The following is a 17,174-nucleotide window of genomic DNA, read 5'->3' as shown; positions in this document are numbered from 1 at the left end:
AGTGTCCTCAGTGTGTGGGTGAGTGTTGTCATCAAACAATGTGTCATATAGGTGGGTCATGGAAAGTAATTTACTTTGGGAGATGTGACAACATTACTTTTTTGGGGGGTTCTACTTTATCACTATATATGAAATATATACATAACATCATGGTAATGCTACATATATCTTATGTAAACAATGTACTATTACTGGTGTGGTCCACGTGATAACCTACAGGTGATACATATAAAATTGATATATTTGTTATCTCATTTTTATATGCGATGTTGGTCTATTGCTGGGCCACACAGCCCTGTGTGTGTGTGTGTGTGTGTGTGTGTGTGTGTGTGTGTCAATGTGGTATTCCCTGTATCCCCGCCCACCCCTACTTAGCAAGCCTCGGATAGGTCCCCTTAATTGTTTTTCTTTTTTTTTTTTTTGGGGGGGGGGGGGGGTAAACTATGTGGATGAGGTGAATGAATGACTGTGAATGATGATGATGACAAAAAAAAGATTAAAAATAAAACTACAAACCTCAAAAAAATAATAAATATGGCCTAATAGCCCAGCCAGGGCTGATGGCCAAAAAAAAAAAAAAAAAAACTTCCTTCCTTTCCCTCTCCCTTCCTTTCCCTCTCCCTGCCTTCCCTTCCCTCTCCCTTCCTTCCTTTCTCTCTCCTTTCCTTCCTTTCCCTCTCCCTTCCTTCCTTTCCCTCTCTCTTCCTTCCTTTCCCTGCCTTGCCTCCCCTCCTCCTTCCTTCCCTTCCCTCTCCCCGCCATCCTTTCCCTCTCCCTGCCATCCTTTCCCTCTCCCTTCCTTCTCTTCCCTCTCCCTGCCATCCTTTCCCTCTCCCTTCCTTCCTTTCCCTCTCCCTTCCTTCCTTTCCCTCTCCCTTCCTTCCCTTCCCACTCCCTGCCTTCCTCTCCCTCTCCCTTCCTTCCCTTCCCTCTCCCTTCCTTCCTTTCACTCTCCCTTCCTTCCTTTCCCTCTCCCTTCCTTCCTTTCCCTCTCCCTTCCTTCCCTTCCCTCTCCCTGCCATCCTTTCCCTCTCCCTTCCTTCCCTTCCCTCTCCCTGCCATCCTTTCCCTCTCCCTTCCTTCCCTTCCCTCTCCCTTCCTTCCCTTCCCTCTCCCTTCCTTCCTTTCCCTCTCCCTTCCTTCTTTTCCCTCTCCCTTCCTTCCCTTCCCTCTCCCTTCCTTCCTTTCCCTCTCCCTTCCTTCCTTTCCCTCTCCCTGCCATCCTTTCCCCCTCCCTTCTTTCCCTTCCCTCTCCCTTCCTTCCTTTCCCTCTCCCTTCCTTTCCCTCTCCCTTCCTTCCTTTCCCTCTCCCTTTCCCTCTCCCTGCCTTCCCCTCCCACTCCCTTCCTTCCTTTCCCTCTCCCTGCCTTCCTTTCTCTCTCCCTTCCTTCCTTTCCCTCTCCCTTCCTTCCTTTCCCTCTCCCTTCCTTCCTTTCCCTCTCTACCACCAAGCAGGACAGAGGTGGCAGTGACAACAACAACAATAATAATGATAATAATAATAATAATAATAATGATGATGGTGATATTGATGCTGTATATTTACCTCATCACAGATCATCTATGTCAACACCACCAAGGAGCATGGGCCGGTCAGCCTGGACGATGTGGAGCCGCCCCTGACCATTAAGATCACCTACTCAGTCACCTGGACGCCCACACAGTGAGTCTCATAACTAGACTCATAAAACACTCACAGTAATGATGTCTTAAGCCCATACTCTTTAGCATTTCTGTATTCACAAATCCATTATTTTTCAAGGCAACAAAGGAGTCTGGTCAGTATCTCATGAGTGTGTTTTCAGGTTGTTGTTGCATAAGCCTTATCATACTATAAGTAGGCTCATAGAACTTCCCATGGAAACACCAACACAGTCTCTGCCATAGCAGTGATTAATAATGTGGGCCTTGGAGGAGCCAGTCACTGCTTCTCACCTCCCTCTCTCTCTTCATAATTGATACCAAGGGTTAGGTTATATTACAAGGCTCATAAAACTACCCACAGAAACACCAACCCAGTCCCTCACCTCTCTATCTCTGTCTTCATAATTAATACCAAGGCTTAGGTTATATTACAAGGCTCATAAAACTACCCACAGAAACACCAACCCAGTCCCTCACCTCTCTATCTCTGTCTTCATAATTAATACCAAGGCTTAGGTTATATTACAAGGCTCATAAAACTACCCACAGAAACACCAACCCAGTCCCTCACCTCTCTCTCTCTCTCTTTCTTCATGATTAATACCAAGGCTTAGGTCACTGATTCTAAGATATTATACAGGATCAGTCACTACCTCTAACCTCTATCTCTCTCTTCATAATTATTACCAAGGCTTAGGTCACTGATTCTAAGATATTATACAGGATCAGTCACTACCTCTAACCTCTATCTCTCTCTTCATAATTATTACCAAGGCTTAGGTCACTGATTCTAAGATATTATACAGGATCAGTCACTACCTCTAACCTCTATCTCTCTCTTCATAATTATTACCAAGGCTTAGGTCACTGATTCTAAGATATTATACAGGATCAGCTACAGCAACCGTGGGCGAGTCATCCAGGACAACAACTTCTTCCCACGCAGCCTCGAGATCCACTGGCTGTCCATCATCAACTCCATGGTGCTTGTTTTCCTCCTCATGGGCTTTGTTGTCATCATTCTGGTAAGGAGACAAAAAAAAAAAAAAAAAAAAAAAGAGGCAGAGGTCCTGGTCTTGGGGGTGCTGTGGGAGATGTTGGGGAGGATATTGTATGGGGAGATAAGCTTAGGAGAGGGGATGAGGGTGTTGGAAGGGGGTTAGGAATCATTAAACAGCAGTGTGCAAAACTCCTTCTGAATGAAAATAACTGTCCCATAACCCCACAAACACACATATCTGCCCAGGAATCATTAAACTCAAGTGTGTACTATATTTTCTAAGTCAAGACCTAGAGTGTTTGTTGTGGGATATGTTAGGTTAAGTTTAGGGTATCTTCAAACACATGATAGCCAGCCCCTTATGGTATAAATCAACAAAGAATGACCTCGCTTTGTTGAATGAAAAGTCTCATTCGTAAGGAAGTACATATGAATTTTCTGAATAAAACCTATAGTGTTTGTTTTGGAAAATGTTAGGTTAAGTTTAGGGTATCTTCAAACACATGATAGCCAGCACCTTATGGTATAAATCAACAAAGAATGACCTCGCTTTGTTGAATAAAAAGTCTCATTCGTAAAGAAGTACATATGAATTTTCTGAATCAAAACCTATAGTGTTTGTTTTGGAAAATGTTAGGTTAAGTTTAGGGTGTCTTCAAACACATGATAACCAGCACCTTATGGTATAAATCAACTGGCCTTTACTGGTAGCCTGGTAACATATAGTCCTATGTCTTTCTCTGCCTCTGTGGTGGATAATGGAGTGTTTCCCATGTGGTATTGGCATGTTGGATATCCCCTCCCAAGGTGCAGGACTTTACATTTTTCTTCCCTGAATTCTAGCAGACACTTTTTGTTCTTGTAGCTTGTGGCTTGGTGAGGTCTTCTTGTAGGAAATCATGGGGTTAAATGGCAGTGTGTGAAGAAGAGATTTATGCATTGTTATTATAGCCATCCATGTATTCAAGCCTCCTGTGCCCTGCTTCCCTTCCCCTGACTTCTAGGTGCTTCATTATGGTTTTCAGGTGTTAAAGTAAAGATTTATGCATTGTTATTATAGCCATCCATGTATTCAAGCCTCCTGTGCCCTGCTTCCCTTCCCCTGACTTTTAGGTGCTTCATTATGGTTTTCAGGTGTTAAAGTAAAGATTTATGCATTGACATAGCCTCCTGTGCCCTTCTCTCCCCCCATCAGACTCGAGTGCTACGTAACGACTTTGCACGGTACAACATCAGCGAGGAGGGGCGGGAGGATGTGGATAGCGATGAGTACGGGTGGAAGATCATCCACACTGACGTCTTCCGCTTCCCCAAACAGAAATCACTCTTCTCTGCCATCCTGGGTGAGGCGTCAAAGTTTTTTATTTTTTTATTATTATTATTATTATATATATTTTTTTTTACGGCAGGCTTTTTTTCTCAGTGGTATGGTAGCTAAGCCTTTTTTAGTTATATTATTTTTTTTTTTACTCTATTGCAAAGCTGATATGTTCTCCTTCTTCTTCTTTCTGCTTAACATCCTAATTTTCCAGTTTCATCTACTAAATTATGTGTACTATGTGTCTTGTATATGTGTTCTTCTAAATCAATAACTATTCAAAATTAGAACATACATCCATACACACCTTACCTTACCCCAATGCAGGAGTTAGGAGATCAGTTTCTCATGCTATGCTATGCTAGGAACATACATATATATATACACTCTTTTACAGGGGCAGTGATTAACTGTTTCTCTCTCTCTCTCTCTCTCTCTCTCTCTCTCTCTCTCTCTCTCTCTCTCTCTCTCTCTCTCTCTCTCTCTCTCTCTCTCTCTCTCTCTCTCTCTCTCTCTCCCAAATCTCCTTTCTTTACTATAAAAACACACACACACGCACACACACGTACGCAAACCTCACTAACCCCCCCCCTCCCCCTCCCTCCTTCCTCCCCCATACAAGGCGTGGGGTGCCAGTTCCTCGCCGTGGCCGTGGGCATCATCGGCATGGCACTGATGGGCATGTTCAACGTCCATCGCCATGGCTCCATGAACAGCGCGGCAATCTTCCTCTATGCCCTGGCCTCCACCATCGCCGGCTATGTCTCTGCCTCGCACTACAGAATGATGGGCGGACAGGCCTGGATCTCCAACGTCAACCTCACCACTGTCCTGTTTGCTGGTGGGTGGAGGAGGATGTAGGGGAGGGGGGGTTGTCTGTCTGTGTGTGTGTGTGTGTGTGTGTGTGTGTGTGTGTGTGTATTTACCTATTTGTAATTTGGATTTTGAACGTCAAACTCACCACTGTAATGTTTGCTGGTGGGTGCAGGAGGGGGGGGTCTGTGTGTGTGTGGTTGTGTGTGTGTGTGTGTGTGTGTGTACTACCCTTGTCTTCTATTCTTCCTTCTTCTGCTCTGTCTTTTTTCTGCCTCATTCTCCTTTTCATTCTTTTTTTGTTTTATTTTTCTTCATATTCTTGGCTGTGTGTGTGTGTGTGTGTGTGTGTGTGTGTGTTCTGACCTAATTGTTTTTGTACAGGCTTCAGAGCATTCAGTCCAGATAACAATGTCCTGTCCTTTTTAAACCACTACTTTCTTGTGTCATTTATTTCTCTTTTTGAACCTGTAAGTATTTCTTTCATCCTTCTATGGTCTTTTCCCTCCCATCTCTCACTGGCCAATGATGTCCCTACTTTTTAAACTACTACTTTTTTCATCATATTTCCCTTTTGAATCTGTAAATATTTCTTTCATACTCAAATCTTTTCTTACATCATTTTCCTTCTCTAGCCTTTCCTCACATCCTTTTCCCTCCCATCTCTCACAGGCCAATAATGTCCCTGCTTTTGAAACTACTACTTTTTGTGTCATATTTCCCTTTTCAACCTGTAAATATTTCTTTGAATCTTCTCAAATCTTTCCTTAGCTACATCCTTTTTCATCCCTCTCTCCCCTCACAGGTCCGTTTTTCCTCATCTGGAGCGTGCAGAATTCCGTGGCATGGGCGTACAATTCCACCCAGGCCCTGCCCTTCACTACCATCGTGCTGCTCTTTGCTGTGTGGCTGTGTGGTGAGTTATAGGACAGGGGAAGGGTGTGAGGTGCTTAACTCATCCGCTGCGAGTGGCAAGAATTTGGCTTTCACTGGTAGCCTGGTAACATGTACTCCCAGGTCATTCTCTGCCTCTGTGGTGGATAGTGGAGTGTGTCCCAAGGTGCATGACTTGACTTTTTTCTTCATTGAATTGTAGCAGCCACTTTTTGTTCCATTCCTATAGCTTGGTGAGGTCTTCTGGTAGGAAATCTGCAGTTAGTGGGTTAACAAGAGAGAGAGACTGGGCATGTGTTTGACTGACGAAGGGTTAAGAAATGACCATGTGAGTATGGGATTAACTGACTGACTAGCTCTGAGGGGTGGAGAGGTGACTGACTGCCTGACTGATTGACTGACTAGCTGAGGGGTGCAAAGAGAGATGACTGACTTGTGATTAACTGACTAGAGAGGAGGTGTGAAGATAGGTGGCTGACTGGGTGATTGACTGACTCTGATTGACTGATTAGCTGAGGGGTGGAGAGAGATGACTGACTGGGTGTATGACTGTCTTACTAGCTGAGGGGTGGAGAGAGATGACTGACTGGGTGTTTGACTGACTAACTTTCTCTTTCAGTCAGTCAGTCAATCACCCAGTCAATCAATTTTTCAACCCATAATCAGTCAGTCAAACACATACCCAGTTAGTCAATCAGTCAGTCAGTCACTCAATCAATCAATTTTTCAACCCACAATCAGTCAGTCAATCAGTCAGTCAGTCACCCATCAATCAATTTTTCAACCTACAATCAGTCAGTCAAACACATACCCAATCAGTCAGTCATCCATTGATAAATTTTTCAACCTACAATCAGTCAGTCAAACACATACCCAGTCAGTCAATCAGTCAGTTAGTCAGTCAGTCAGTCAGTCAGTCAATCACCCCCCTCCTCCTCCTCCTCCTCCACACAGTTGGCTACCCCCTGACAGTCTTCGGAGGCATTCTGGGCAAGAACTCCCGGACAGAATTCAACTTCCCGTGCCGCACCAAGAACATTGCACGAGAGATACCGGCCGTGCCATGGTACCGCTCCCACTGGGCTCACTTTGCCGTGGGGGGCTTCCTTCCTTTCAGGTGAGTGGGGGGGGGAGATGTTCTAATGCAATACACACACACACACACACACACACACACACACACACACACACACACACACACACACAGACACACGTCCCGGTAGCTCAGGGGTAGAGCGTCTGGCTCACAACCAGAAGGACCGGGGTTCGATTAGGGGTTCGATTACCCGTCTGGGTGAAGATCAGTTGGGTTTATCTTCTTTCACGTGAAGCCCCTGTTCACCTAGCAGTGAGTAGGTACGCGACGTCAGGCAAGGAGTTGTGACCTCGTTGTCGCGGCGTGTTGTGTGTGAGTGGTCTCAGTCCTACCCAAAGATTGGTACTACGAGCTCTGTGCTCTTCCGTAGGGGAACGACTGGCTGTCTCAAGAAAGACCCGCAGCAGACCAAGAGGTGAATTACACACACACACACAAAGATATACACACACAGGTCCTGACAGTACCCATAGATCGACGATAAAAAGCACTTCCTCATGTCGGGAGGGTACTTGCTGGCGATTACGAGTCCAACACATGATCAGGCCGTGGTGAATTATAACTTTTAACCACAACAATAACACCTTCTATTCCTTAAGTTAACACTCTCTCTCTCTCTCTCTCTCTCTCTCTCTCTCTCTTTTTCCCTTCCCTAACCGTTCCTTGTCTCCTCACAGTGCCATCAGTGTTGAGATGTACTACATATTCTCCACCCTCTGGGGCCGGGAGCACTATACGCTGTACGGCATCCTGGGCGTGGTGTTCGTCATCCTCCTCAGCGTCACCGCCTGCGTGTCGGTGGCCCTCACATACTTCCAGCTCTCGGCCGAGGACTACCGGTGGTGGTGGAGGTCCATCTTCAGTGCTGGGTGAGTTGGGAGGGAAGGAGAGGGATAGGGGTGACTTGGAATGTGAAAAATAGCCTCAAATTCAAGTTATTATTGCCTCACATTGGAAGAATTTTGCCCTGGTATCATATCATTGCTTCTGCTAGTGGTGGAGGTCTGTCTTTAGTGTTGGGTGAGTTGGGGGGAGGGAGGAGGAGTGGGGTGACTTGGAATGAACAAAAACTTTGAATTCAAGTCATTATTGCCCCCACCTTGGAAGAATTTTGCCCTGGTATCATATCATTGCTTCTGCTAGTGGTGGAGGTCTGTCTTTAGTGTTGGGTGAGTGGGGGGAAGGAGGAGGAGTGGGGTGACTTGGAATGGACAAAAAACTCATATTCAAGTCATTATTGCCTCCTGTAAAGGGTTAAAGACCTGAGTTAATGTTCATCTTAACCCCTTCACTACGGCCGGGCCAAAACATCGCCCCGCGCTGTATCCGAGATCGCCGCGCGCGCCAAATTTCAAATGTCGCTATTGAATATAACAAATTTTCAGCCATAAATTCAACATAATCATCATGTATTATATATGAAAAAAATGCAGGCAGAAATGGTGCACATATAAGAAACTTCACTCACGTCACAAACAGTGCCTGGCCCCAATCAGGACATGCTGTTGCCAATTTCGAATGTCACTATTGAATATAACAAATTTTCAGCCATAAATTCAACATAATCATCATGTATTATATATGAAAACATGCAGAATTAAATGGTGTACATAAAGAAACATAAATTAATTGATAATTTTCAAATGTAAGCATAAATATAGATAAAATAACTCGTATATTGGCTAAAGCGAGCCAGGACGCAGTATGCGCATCCTCGGATATGGTGCGGGGCACGCAAGGACGCAGTATATGCGTCCTCGTGTTGAAGAGATTAAGTGCTGGGTAAAGAGAGAGGGGGAAGGGGAGGAGTGAGGTGACTTGGGAGGGGGGCAAAGACTTCAAGTTAAAGTTGTTATTACCTCACTGATAGGCTTATAGACCTGTTGTAATTGCATTCACATGGTAAGAATTTTGTTTGTGGTGGAGGTCAGTCTTTAGTGCCGGGTAAGGGGGAAGAATTTGGTGACTTACAATGGACAAAAACCTCAAATTCATGTCATTATTACCTCACTTATAGGCTTACAGACCTGTTATAATTGCATTCACATGGAAAGAATTTTGGCGGTGGTGAAGGTCAGTCTTTTGTGCCGGGTAAAGGGGAAGAATTTGGTGACTTACAATGGACAAAAACCTCAAATTCAAGTCATTATTATCTTACTTATAACCTTAAAAATACAAGCTCCCTCTCGTCCTCAGGTCCACAGGAGGGTTTGTGCTGCTGTACTGCATTTTCTACTACCTCAAGCGTTCCAACATGTCCGGGGGGCTGCAGACCATAGAGTTTGTGGGCTGGTCCATCCTCACCTGCTATGTGTTCTTCCTCACCCTGGGCACCGTGTCCTTCCTGGCCTCCCTATGCTTCGTCAAGTACATCTACCGCAACATTAAGATGGATTAGCAAGGGGGTGGTTATGGTAGGAAGCTGGGGTGAGTCTTTTGTAAGCATCCTTCCCTCTCCTCTTTCTCCTTCCTCTTTCCTTCCTTCCTTCCCTCTTCATCAAGTACATCAAGGGGATGGTTATGGTAGGAAGCTTGGGGGAGTCTTTTGTAAGCATCCTTCCCTCTCTTTCTCCTTCCTTCCTTCCTTCCTTCCTTCCTTCCTTCCTTCCCTCCCTCCCTCTGGACTGTCAGCTGTTGTGTTAGTTCAGCTTGTTCAAATGCATCATATCTTCCTAACGTAATGTGTTTGTTATGGTACCAAATTCTAGGCAGGTCTTTTGTAAGGATACTCCCTCCCTTCCTTCCTTCCTTCCCTCCCTCCCTCCTTCCTTCCCTCCTTCCTTCCTTCCTTTCTTCCCTCCTTCCTTCCTTTCTTCCTTCCTTTCTTCCCTCCTTCCCTCCTTCCTTTCTCAAACCTGGAAATCACCGAAAAAATACCTTGGACCATTTGTTTACAAGAGTGACTATGTTTCTGTTTCTTGCACATATGTGAGTGAGGGAGGCACCAGTACACCAGAATGGGACGCCAGTGATTAGCACCAGTGGAGTTTAAGGGTGGTGGTGGTGGTGGTGGTGGAGGTGGTGTTGAGTCCTGCCCCCTACCACACCTCCAGTAATGTGAGTTTAAATGTTTTCTATTTTTCTAGACTTGTGTAATATATTGACTTAGCTTAGGAAAGTTGTCTGTTAAACGCTGCATAGGAGAGTCTTTTTATTTATTTGTGTTAATGCTGTGCTGTGTTAGAGAGTGCATTTTTATCCATTATTATTATTATTATTATTATTATTATTATTATTATTATTATTATTATTATTATTATTATTATTATTATTATTATTATTATTATTATTTTCTACTTCATAGCTGTGTGTTTGATTCTTGACAGCAGCACAGGACAGTAGGGCATTCATCACCACACACACACACACACACACACACACACACACACACATTACACCTTTTATATCCTTCCCTGCCAACCCTACTCTGTCCCTCCCTCCCTTGTTCTATATTATTATTATTCCACTCATATTGTTAAACCCTCAAACTGTGTCTAGCTGACTGACTATGAATAACAACTACCACACAGCTGTTCCCCTAAGACCTGCTCCTCTCCCTTCCCTTCCTCTACCCTTCACTTAAATAGTTTCTGATTTTCTGGTATTTTCAACTTTTTCTTTAATCTTGCAATATGTGTCTAACTAACTGAGTCTATGAATAACAACAGCCACTACCACACAGCTGTTCCCCTAAGACCTGCTCCCCTCCCTTCCCTTCCTCTACCCTTCACTTACAATAGTTTCTGATTTTCTGGCATTTTCAACTTTTTCTTTAATCTTGCAATATGTGTCTAACTAACTGAGTCTATGAATAACAACAGCCACTACCACACAGCTGTTCCCCTAAGACCTGCTCCCCTCCCTTCCCTTCCAATACCCTTCACCCACAATACTTTCTGGTTCTCTGGCAAGTTCAACCTCTTTTTTTACACTGGTCAGTCCTAGACAACGAGTGTGATAATGATGTATGGAGAGGGTTCACAGCATATCAAAGAAAGGCTCCTAATAATTGTTTGTTTGTCTCGCTAAGAAGATCACTAGTGTTGTATTGCTCAATGTCTGTGTGTGTGTGTGTGTGTGTGTGTGTGTGAGTGACAGTTGGAAGGTTGAACAGCATAATGGTTAGGGCATAAAAGGTTGTAATTATTGCCACGAAAATTCAGAGTACTTTCAAGTTATATATATATATTTTTTATTATTAATTTAGCTCACAACTGAAGGAATGCTGCTTGTGTGTGTGCGTGTGTGTGTGTGAGGTGTGGGTGTGTAAGGGGTGGGTTGGAGTCCCTTTCATCCTTTGCCAGAGTAGTGCAGTGTGATTCATTGCACCTTTTTCTCTCCTATCAACTGCTGTGTGATGGGGTGGGACGAGATGGTACCCTTCAGCAGCCTCTTTGACACTTAGCGTTGATTTTCCTGCACACCGGGTATTCGATATATGCGAGTTCGAAATATGCGAATTCGCTCATATGCGACTAACCTAAATGTGCCAAGTATTCGTTTTATGCGAGAAAAATTGGCTATTATGCGAGAAGCGACACTGGTGCGACTGGTTGGTGGGGTATGGTGGCTGACTCGCACTAGAGGGCAGCGGGTGCAAATGTTTTCCTGCACTTTCCTCGCCTATAATTTACCTTTTCCTCACTATGATCCTAAAATTAATCCTCAGGTAGCTAATTATCAGCTTAAATCGTAGACTTTGGGTGTGTCTTCCCAGAAGCAATCAGCAGTTCTGGGCTGTCAGACTCGGAAAAGCTCTACCCTGAATGGGGTACATATAACTTTGAGTATAATATCCATGTCCTCATTTCCCTTCAGTAAGATTCAAAATACATATGAATATACAGTACGTGATATAGTAGAAAAACCATGTACATTTTAACTGAACGTTCGAGATTCCAGAATTTTACATGTCTATTCATGTTTGATACTCGTATTCCGCGTCGGTATGCGGACAGCCGCATTTTTGCTGCCAGACGTAAGACTCATTCCCATCTCCCTCTACTGAGACAAAAATGCATTTCCTTCACAGATACGAAAAATGTCATGGAGCCCAAAGTTTTGGAGGCAATTCTAAACAAAAAATGCTTATGGCTTTTTCCGTTGCGATAAATCCTTACTGATATATGGGTTTAACGGGACGCTGTGGAACATAACCCTCTATAATTAATGGGATGATAGGTTCGAGATATGCGAATTCACATTATGCGAGCTTTTTGCAGAACGTACCCCTCGCATATAACAAATACCTGGTGTACTCCAAACTTCTTGCCATCCTCTGTTCTGTCTTCATAATAGGTGAGAAATGTGTGTGATCATTCCTGTTTATTTAGTACTATATATGTGTGTGTGTGTGTGTGTGTGTGTGTGTAGGGGTGTTTGGAGGTTTGCTGGATGAAGCAGTACAGTCTGGTCATAAGTGGGGCGAGGACTTTATGGTCTTGGAAAGTTTCACATGCCTTGGTAACGTAGTTCAGAACAACGGCAGGTACCACCAGGAAGTCTTACAGTGGAATGGCCTGGCCCGTGGTGTTCTGGACTCGCTCAGCATGAGTATATGGCATTGTCGACACCTGTGTGGAAGGACAAAGATTCAGATTTTCAAGTCATGTGTGCTCCCTGTCTTACTCTATGGCTGTGAGACATCGACACTAAATGGGGGCTTGGAGAGGCGGATTGATGCCTTTGGTAATTAATGTATACGCAAAATCATGGGATATTGCTGGAATGAAGCGTGTTAAACCAGCAATTACTTGACTCATTCAAGGCCTATTACCTGCATAGTCCGTCAATGTCAACACCGCATATACAGACATTTGGTTCACTGCCTTTCTGACCCTGCCCACTGTATTGCTTCTGTGCGAGACAACCCTGAGTGGAAGAGGCCGAGGGGACGCCCACAGAGCTCGTGGCTTGAGCAAGTTACTGGGTTCAATAATCATATATTTACTATTGTCATTATCATCATCTTTATATTTTCATCATCATATTTTATTCATTTACTTGTCAATGTATTTGTTTAGTGTTATTTATAGTTATTTATAATGGAAGTTTGGATAATTTTTGATAATGTTGAACTGGGATTTTGATAACCTGCACACACACACACACACACACACACACACACACATACTTATGAAGAGAGACTGGAGAAATTGGGACTAACAACACTGGGGAGCAGAAGAGAGAGAGGGGACCTAATAGCACAGGATACAAGAGGGATTGGAGAAATTGGACAGGGAAGACCTAGTGGAATGTGACAGAAGTGTGACAAGAGGCAATGGTAAGAAATTGAAGAAGAGCGACTGTAGGAGAGACATCAAGAAATACAGTTTTCCATACAGAAGCATAACAACATGGAACGGACTTGACAAGGAGACTGTGTGTGCAAAAACGATTCATGAATTTAAAGCCAAACTGGATAATAAGCGTTATGGAGACGGGACAGCATGACCCTAGTACAGCTCTTTTCCTGTATTTCACAACTAGGTAAATACACACACACACACACACACACACACACCATCATTTTTCATTTTCATTCACGGTGTCACTCATTATTTCCTCTCCAAAGTCGTGTTATTTACACAGAATTATTAAGCACTGGCACTATGGCACTCTATTTTGTCCATGACTTCAACCTGTGAGTATGTATGTATGTATGTATATGAGTTTCCTGTCTTCATCCTATCCCTTGAGGTATGTGTGTATGTATGTATGAATCTTATATGTGTATGTAAGTATCCATGTGTGTATGCTTCTTATGTAAAAAAAGTTATGTATGTATGTAGGTATTTCTCCATACTGTCCCTTGAGCTATGTGTGTATGTATATATGTAAGGATGTATGTATCTTGTGTGTGTGTTTTTGTATGTGAGTATGTTTGTATGATTCCTATGCAAACAAAGAGCTGTATGTATGTATGTATGTATGTATTTATCCTATCCCTTGTATGTATGTATGTATCTTAAAACAAGTGCTCAGGGATGGCCCGAAGGGAATGCAGTTACCAACTCAGTCATTTTATGAGGCCATCCATGCTCCCTGATCCTAAAAAAAAAAAAACTCAAATTTTTGACCAACTCACTAGGACTTTTTGACCAACTCCGACCAAACATTGGGCCATCCCTGCAAGTGCTGTATGTATGTGTGTGTATGCATGGAACATTACTAAAGGGGGCAGACATAGAGAAATAAAACCATAAATTCTAGTATACATTAGGTTGTGTTCCACTAATACAACTCGCCCAAGACTGTGCTGTATAAGTCACCCGCTGTATTTATATTATTTGTATATCAGTATTATTGGTGGTGTGTATGTTAGGTTGGGGTGCATTTCCAGAGTCTCACACTCGGCATATTGTATTTTCCTTTTCCTGACCCGTAACTATCACAAAAGAGGTATCTCCTCATTGTATTTTCCTTTTCCTGACCCGTAACTATCACAAAAAAGGTATCTCCTCATTGTATTTTCCTTTTCCTGACCCGTAACTATCACAAAAAAGGTATCTCCTCATTGTATTTTCCTTTTCCTGACCCGTAACTATCACAAAAAAGGTATCCTCATTGTATTTTCCTTTTCCTGACCCGTAACTATCACAAAAAAGGTATCTCCTCATTGTATTTTCCTTTTCCTGACCCGTAACTATCACAAAAAAGGTATCTCCTCATTGTATTTTCCATTTTCTGATCCGTAACTATCACAAAGAGGCATCTGCACATTGTATTTTCTGTTTTCTGACCCATAACTATTGTTAGAAAGGCATTTCCACATTGTATATCCCGTTTTCTGACCCGTAACTATCGCAAAAAGGCATCTATGCATTGTATATTCCGTTTTCTGTCCCATAACTATCTCAAAAAAGCGTCTATTTGACAGCTTTGATGATAACCTTAGCCAGCTGCCATTACTTATGTTGGTATGACATATAGTTGGAAATTACAATGCTCTGAGAGTGATAATTTGCTAACGCTGGCTTGGGTCCGGTTGTGTGCATGTGCTTGTGTGTGTTTGAGTTTTTTATGCACAAACTGACATACGTACATGCGTGTGTGTGTGTATCTATGTATATTATATCTGAGGTTGTCGAAGTTCTCAGCTGTAAGTTATTCTCTAAAGCATTGTTGATTGGCGGTTTGAGAAGTGTGATTATATACTTTATGAGTGAAGTAAGTAAGTTTATATACCATAGTAACCATCTAAATAATAATGGTGTGTGTGTTTTGTATTGAGTGTGTGTCTGTGTGTGTGTGTGTGTGTGTGTGTGTGTGAGAGAGAGAGAGAGAGAGAGAGAGTATCCACTCATTTAATTTGTATATAATGACTGACTGACTGAATGAATGATGGTAATTGAATTCAGTCAGTATTACATTTGTTGGCATTAATAATTCACAGATTAATAGTAATAATAATAATAAGCTTAATATGGGCATACAGGATGATGATAATGAGAGAAGAATATTTGTAAATGAAGAATATTTGTTAAGAAGAAGATTGTATTCCTGCCTCTTGTGATTGAAGGAAGGCTGAGTCAGTAGGAGTTTGATGTCTGTGCGGTTTGAAAATGCAAAATATATTGTAAACACAGTCTCCACACTCTTACAAGTCATGTTTTATTCACCTCACAACTTTTAAAGAGCATTGTATGTGTATGTGTGTGTGTGTGTTTGGTTTTCATCATATTCCATAAGTTATATGTGTATATATGTATTTTAATTATGTGTGTATGCATGTATTCTGTGTGTGTTTGTTTGTATGTGTAGGAAACCATTTTAAAGTGTTGGAGACTATTATTAATCTCTCTCTCTCTCTCTCTCTCTCTCTCTCTCTCTCTAAATATATATATATATAGAGAGAGAGAGAGAAATATTCATCTTTCTTTTTATTTATTTATATTTTTTTTTATTTGTTTGTTTATTCATTGTAATTTTCTTCAGTCCAGAATTTCCTTATCACTGTCTTCTTTGTTAGAATCTCCTGTCTTTAATAATTTAAAAGAAAAATACATATATTTAGCTTTCTTTTTATTTATTTATTTATTTATTTATTTATTTATCTATTTATTTACTGCAATTTCCTTCAATCCATAAATTGCATTGTCCTCTTTGCTATAATTTCCTGCCTCTAGTGATTCAGACTTATTTTTCTTTGGGCTTATAATAATTTTTTCCATTTTAACTCGTGCTTACAGTTTTAAACAATGGGATGAAAGGGTAACTACAAAGGAGACAGCTCAAGGGCACAAAAAAAGGAAACAATAATAAAAAAGCCCGCTACTCGCTGCTCCCCCCTCCAAAAAAAAAGAGAGGTGGCCGAAAGAAAGGTCAATTTCGGGAGGAGAGGTGTCCTGATACCCTCCTCTTGAAAGAGTTCAAGTCGTAGGCAGGAGGAAATACAGATGAAGGGAGATTGTTCCAGAGATTACACAGAACTCCTATTGGGTCTCGGTGATTGACAGAAGAAATATAGACTCCTCTTTGAGTTATTTATTTATTTATTCATTTATTTGCTTACTTTGGTTAGTGAGACAGAGATCATTGCAGGTTACTGAGTGTAAGGAAGTGTAGGTTATTCCGGGTGATCACTAAGGCATCAGTTTTGTGGCTGATAAATTCCTGCCCGTTGAATAGACCAATCGAAGCCCACGACCCTGAACCAGTGAGAAATAAGGAAAGGATGGAGAGCCTCAAAGTGATAAGTGAGTGTAGGAAAGTGTAATTTAGCCTTGGTCATAAAGAGAAAGCATCAGTCTCATAATTAGTCAGATAAAGAGATCATTGGAGGATGCTGAGAGAGAGAGAGAGAGAGAGAGAGAGAGAGAGAGAGAGAGAGATTACAATTAGCGAGGGTTTGGGGCATCACTGTGCTAAATAATAAACTAGTGTAAATGGATTAGAATTTACTATATTAGGAGGTTTATAAGGAACAGAGGTCCATATAGGCTATAGCCCGTATCTATGCCGACGTCTATGCTGCATCCTCAGTTTGCCGTATAAGTAGGTATATAGTTGTGGTTTAGGGGCTTCACTGAGCTAAATAAACTACCGTAAATGGGTCAGAATTTATTTTATTAGAAGGTTTATTGAGAGTAGAGGTCCATATAGGGTATAGCCCGTAATACACTGACACCAATAGCTATATGCAGCATCCACGTAGTTTGGCGTACGAGTAATTTTGGCTAGTGGGGTTTTGGGGCTTCAGTGTTATAAATAAAAGTGTAATTGGGTTTATATTTTATCTAAAAGGAGGTTTATGGTGAGCAGAGGTCAATATATAGCCCGTAATATGCCGAAATCTAAGCAGCATCCACAGTAGGCCTATATGGCGTGCGAGTAATTGGGGTTTTGAGGCTTCATTGTACAAAATAAACTAGTGTAATGAGGTTTATATTTTATTTAATTAGAGGTTA

General features: G+C 42.2%; 1 protein-coding gene and 2 long non-coding RNA genes across 3 annotated transcripts in view; 2 read left to right on the top strand and 1 right to left on the bottom strand.

Moving 5' to 3' along the window:
• LOC127000864 (transmembrane 9 superfamily member 1-like) overlaps positions 1-10,590 on the top strand; it is a 27,258-nt gene extending 16,668 nt beyond the window's left edge. The window contains exons 5-12 of the mRNA XM_050864967.1: positions 1,557-1,663; positions 2,534-2,669; positions 3,840-3,987; positions 4,585-4,803; positions 5,581-5,691; positions 6,624-6,786; positions 7,443-7,634; positions 8,962-10,590. Of these exons, the coding sequence (XP_050720924.1) occupies positions 1,557-1,663; positions 2,534-2,669; positions 3,840-3,987; positions 4,585-4,803; positions 5,581-5,691; positions 6,624-6,786; positions 7,443-7,634; positions 8,962-9,163 (1,278 nt within the window). The 3' untranslated portion in view covers positions 9,164-10,590. The remainder of the gene's footprint in view (positions 1-1,556; positions 1,664-2,533; positions 2,670-3,839; positions 3,988-4,584; positions 4,804-5,580; positions 5,692-6,623; positions 6,787-7,442; positions 7,635-8,961) is intronic.
• On the bottom strand, positions 9,967-13,745 carry LOC127000866 (uncharacterized). Its single transcript, XR_007754582.1, has 2 exons — positions 10,463-13,745; positions 9,967-10,310 (listed from the first exon to the last, which is right to left on the bottom strand). It is a non-coding gene; the product is annotated as an uncharacterized LOC127000866 (long non-coding RNA).
• A 145-nt stretch (positions 13,746-13,890) lies between these two features.
• On the top strand, positions 13,891-15,357 carry LOC127000865 (uncharacterized). The gene is made up of 2 exons (XR_007754581.1): positions 13,891-14,322; positions 14,373-15,357. It is a non-coding gene; the product is annotated as an uncharacterized LOC127000865 (long non-coding RNA).
• The last annotated feature ends 1,817 nt before the right edge of the window (positions 15,358-17,174 follow it).

This window comes from Eriocheir sinensis, chromosome 19 (genome assembly GCF_024679095.1).
Source record: "Eriocheir sinensis breed Jianghai 21 chromosome 19, ASM2467909v1, whole genome shotgun sequence".
Lineage (NCBI taxonomy): Eukaryota > Metazoa > Arthropoda > Malacostraca > Decapoda > Varunidae > Eriocheir > Eriocheir sinensis.
The sequence above is the reverse complement of the archived record's forward strand: the minus strand, read 5'-3'. Positions and strand labels throughout refer to the sequence as shown.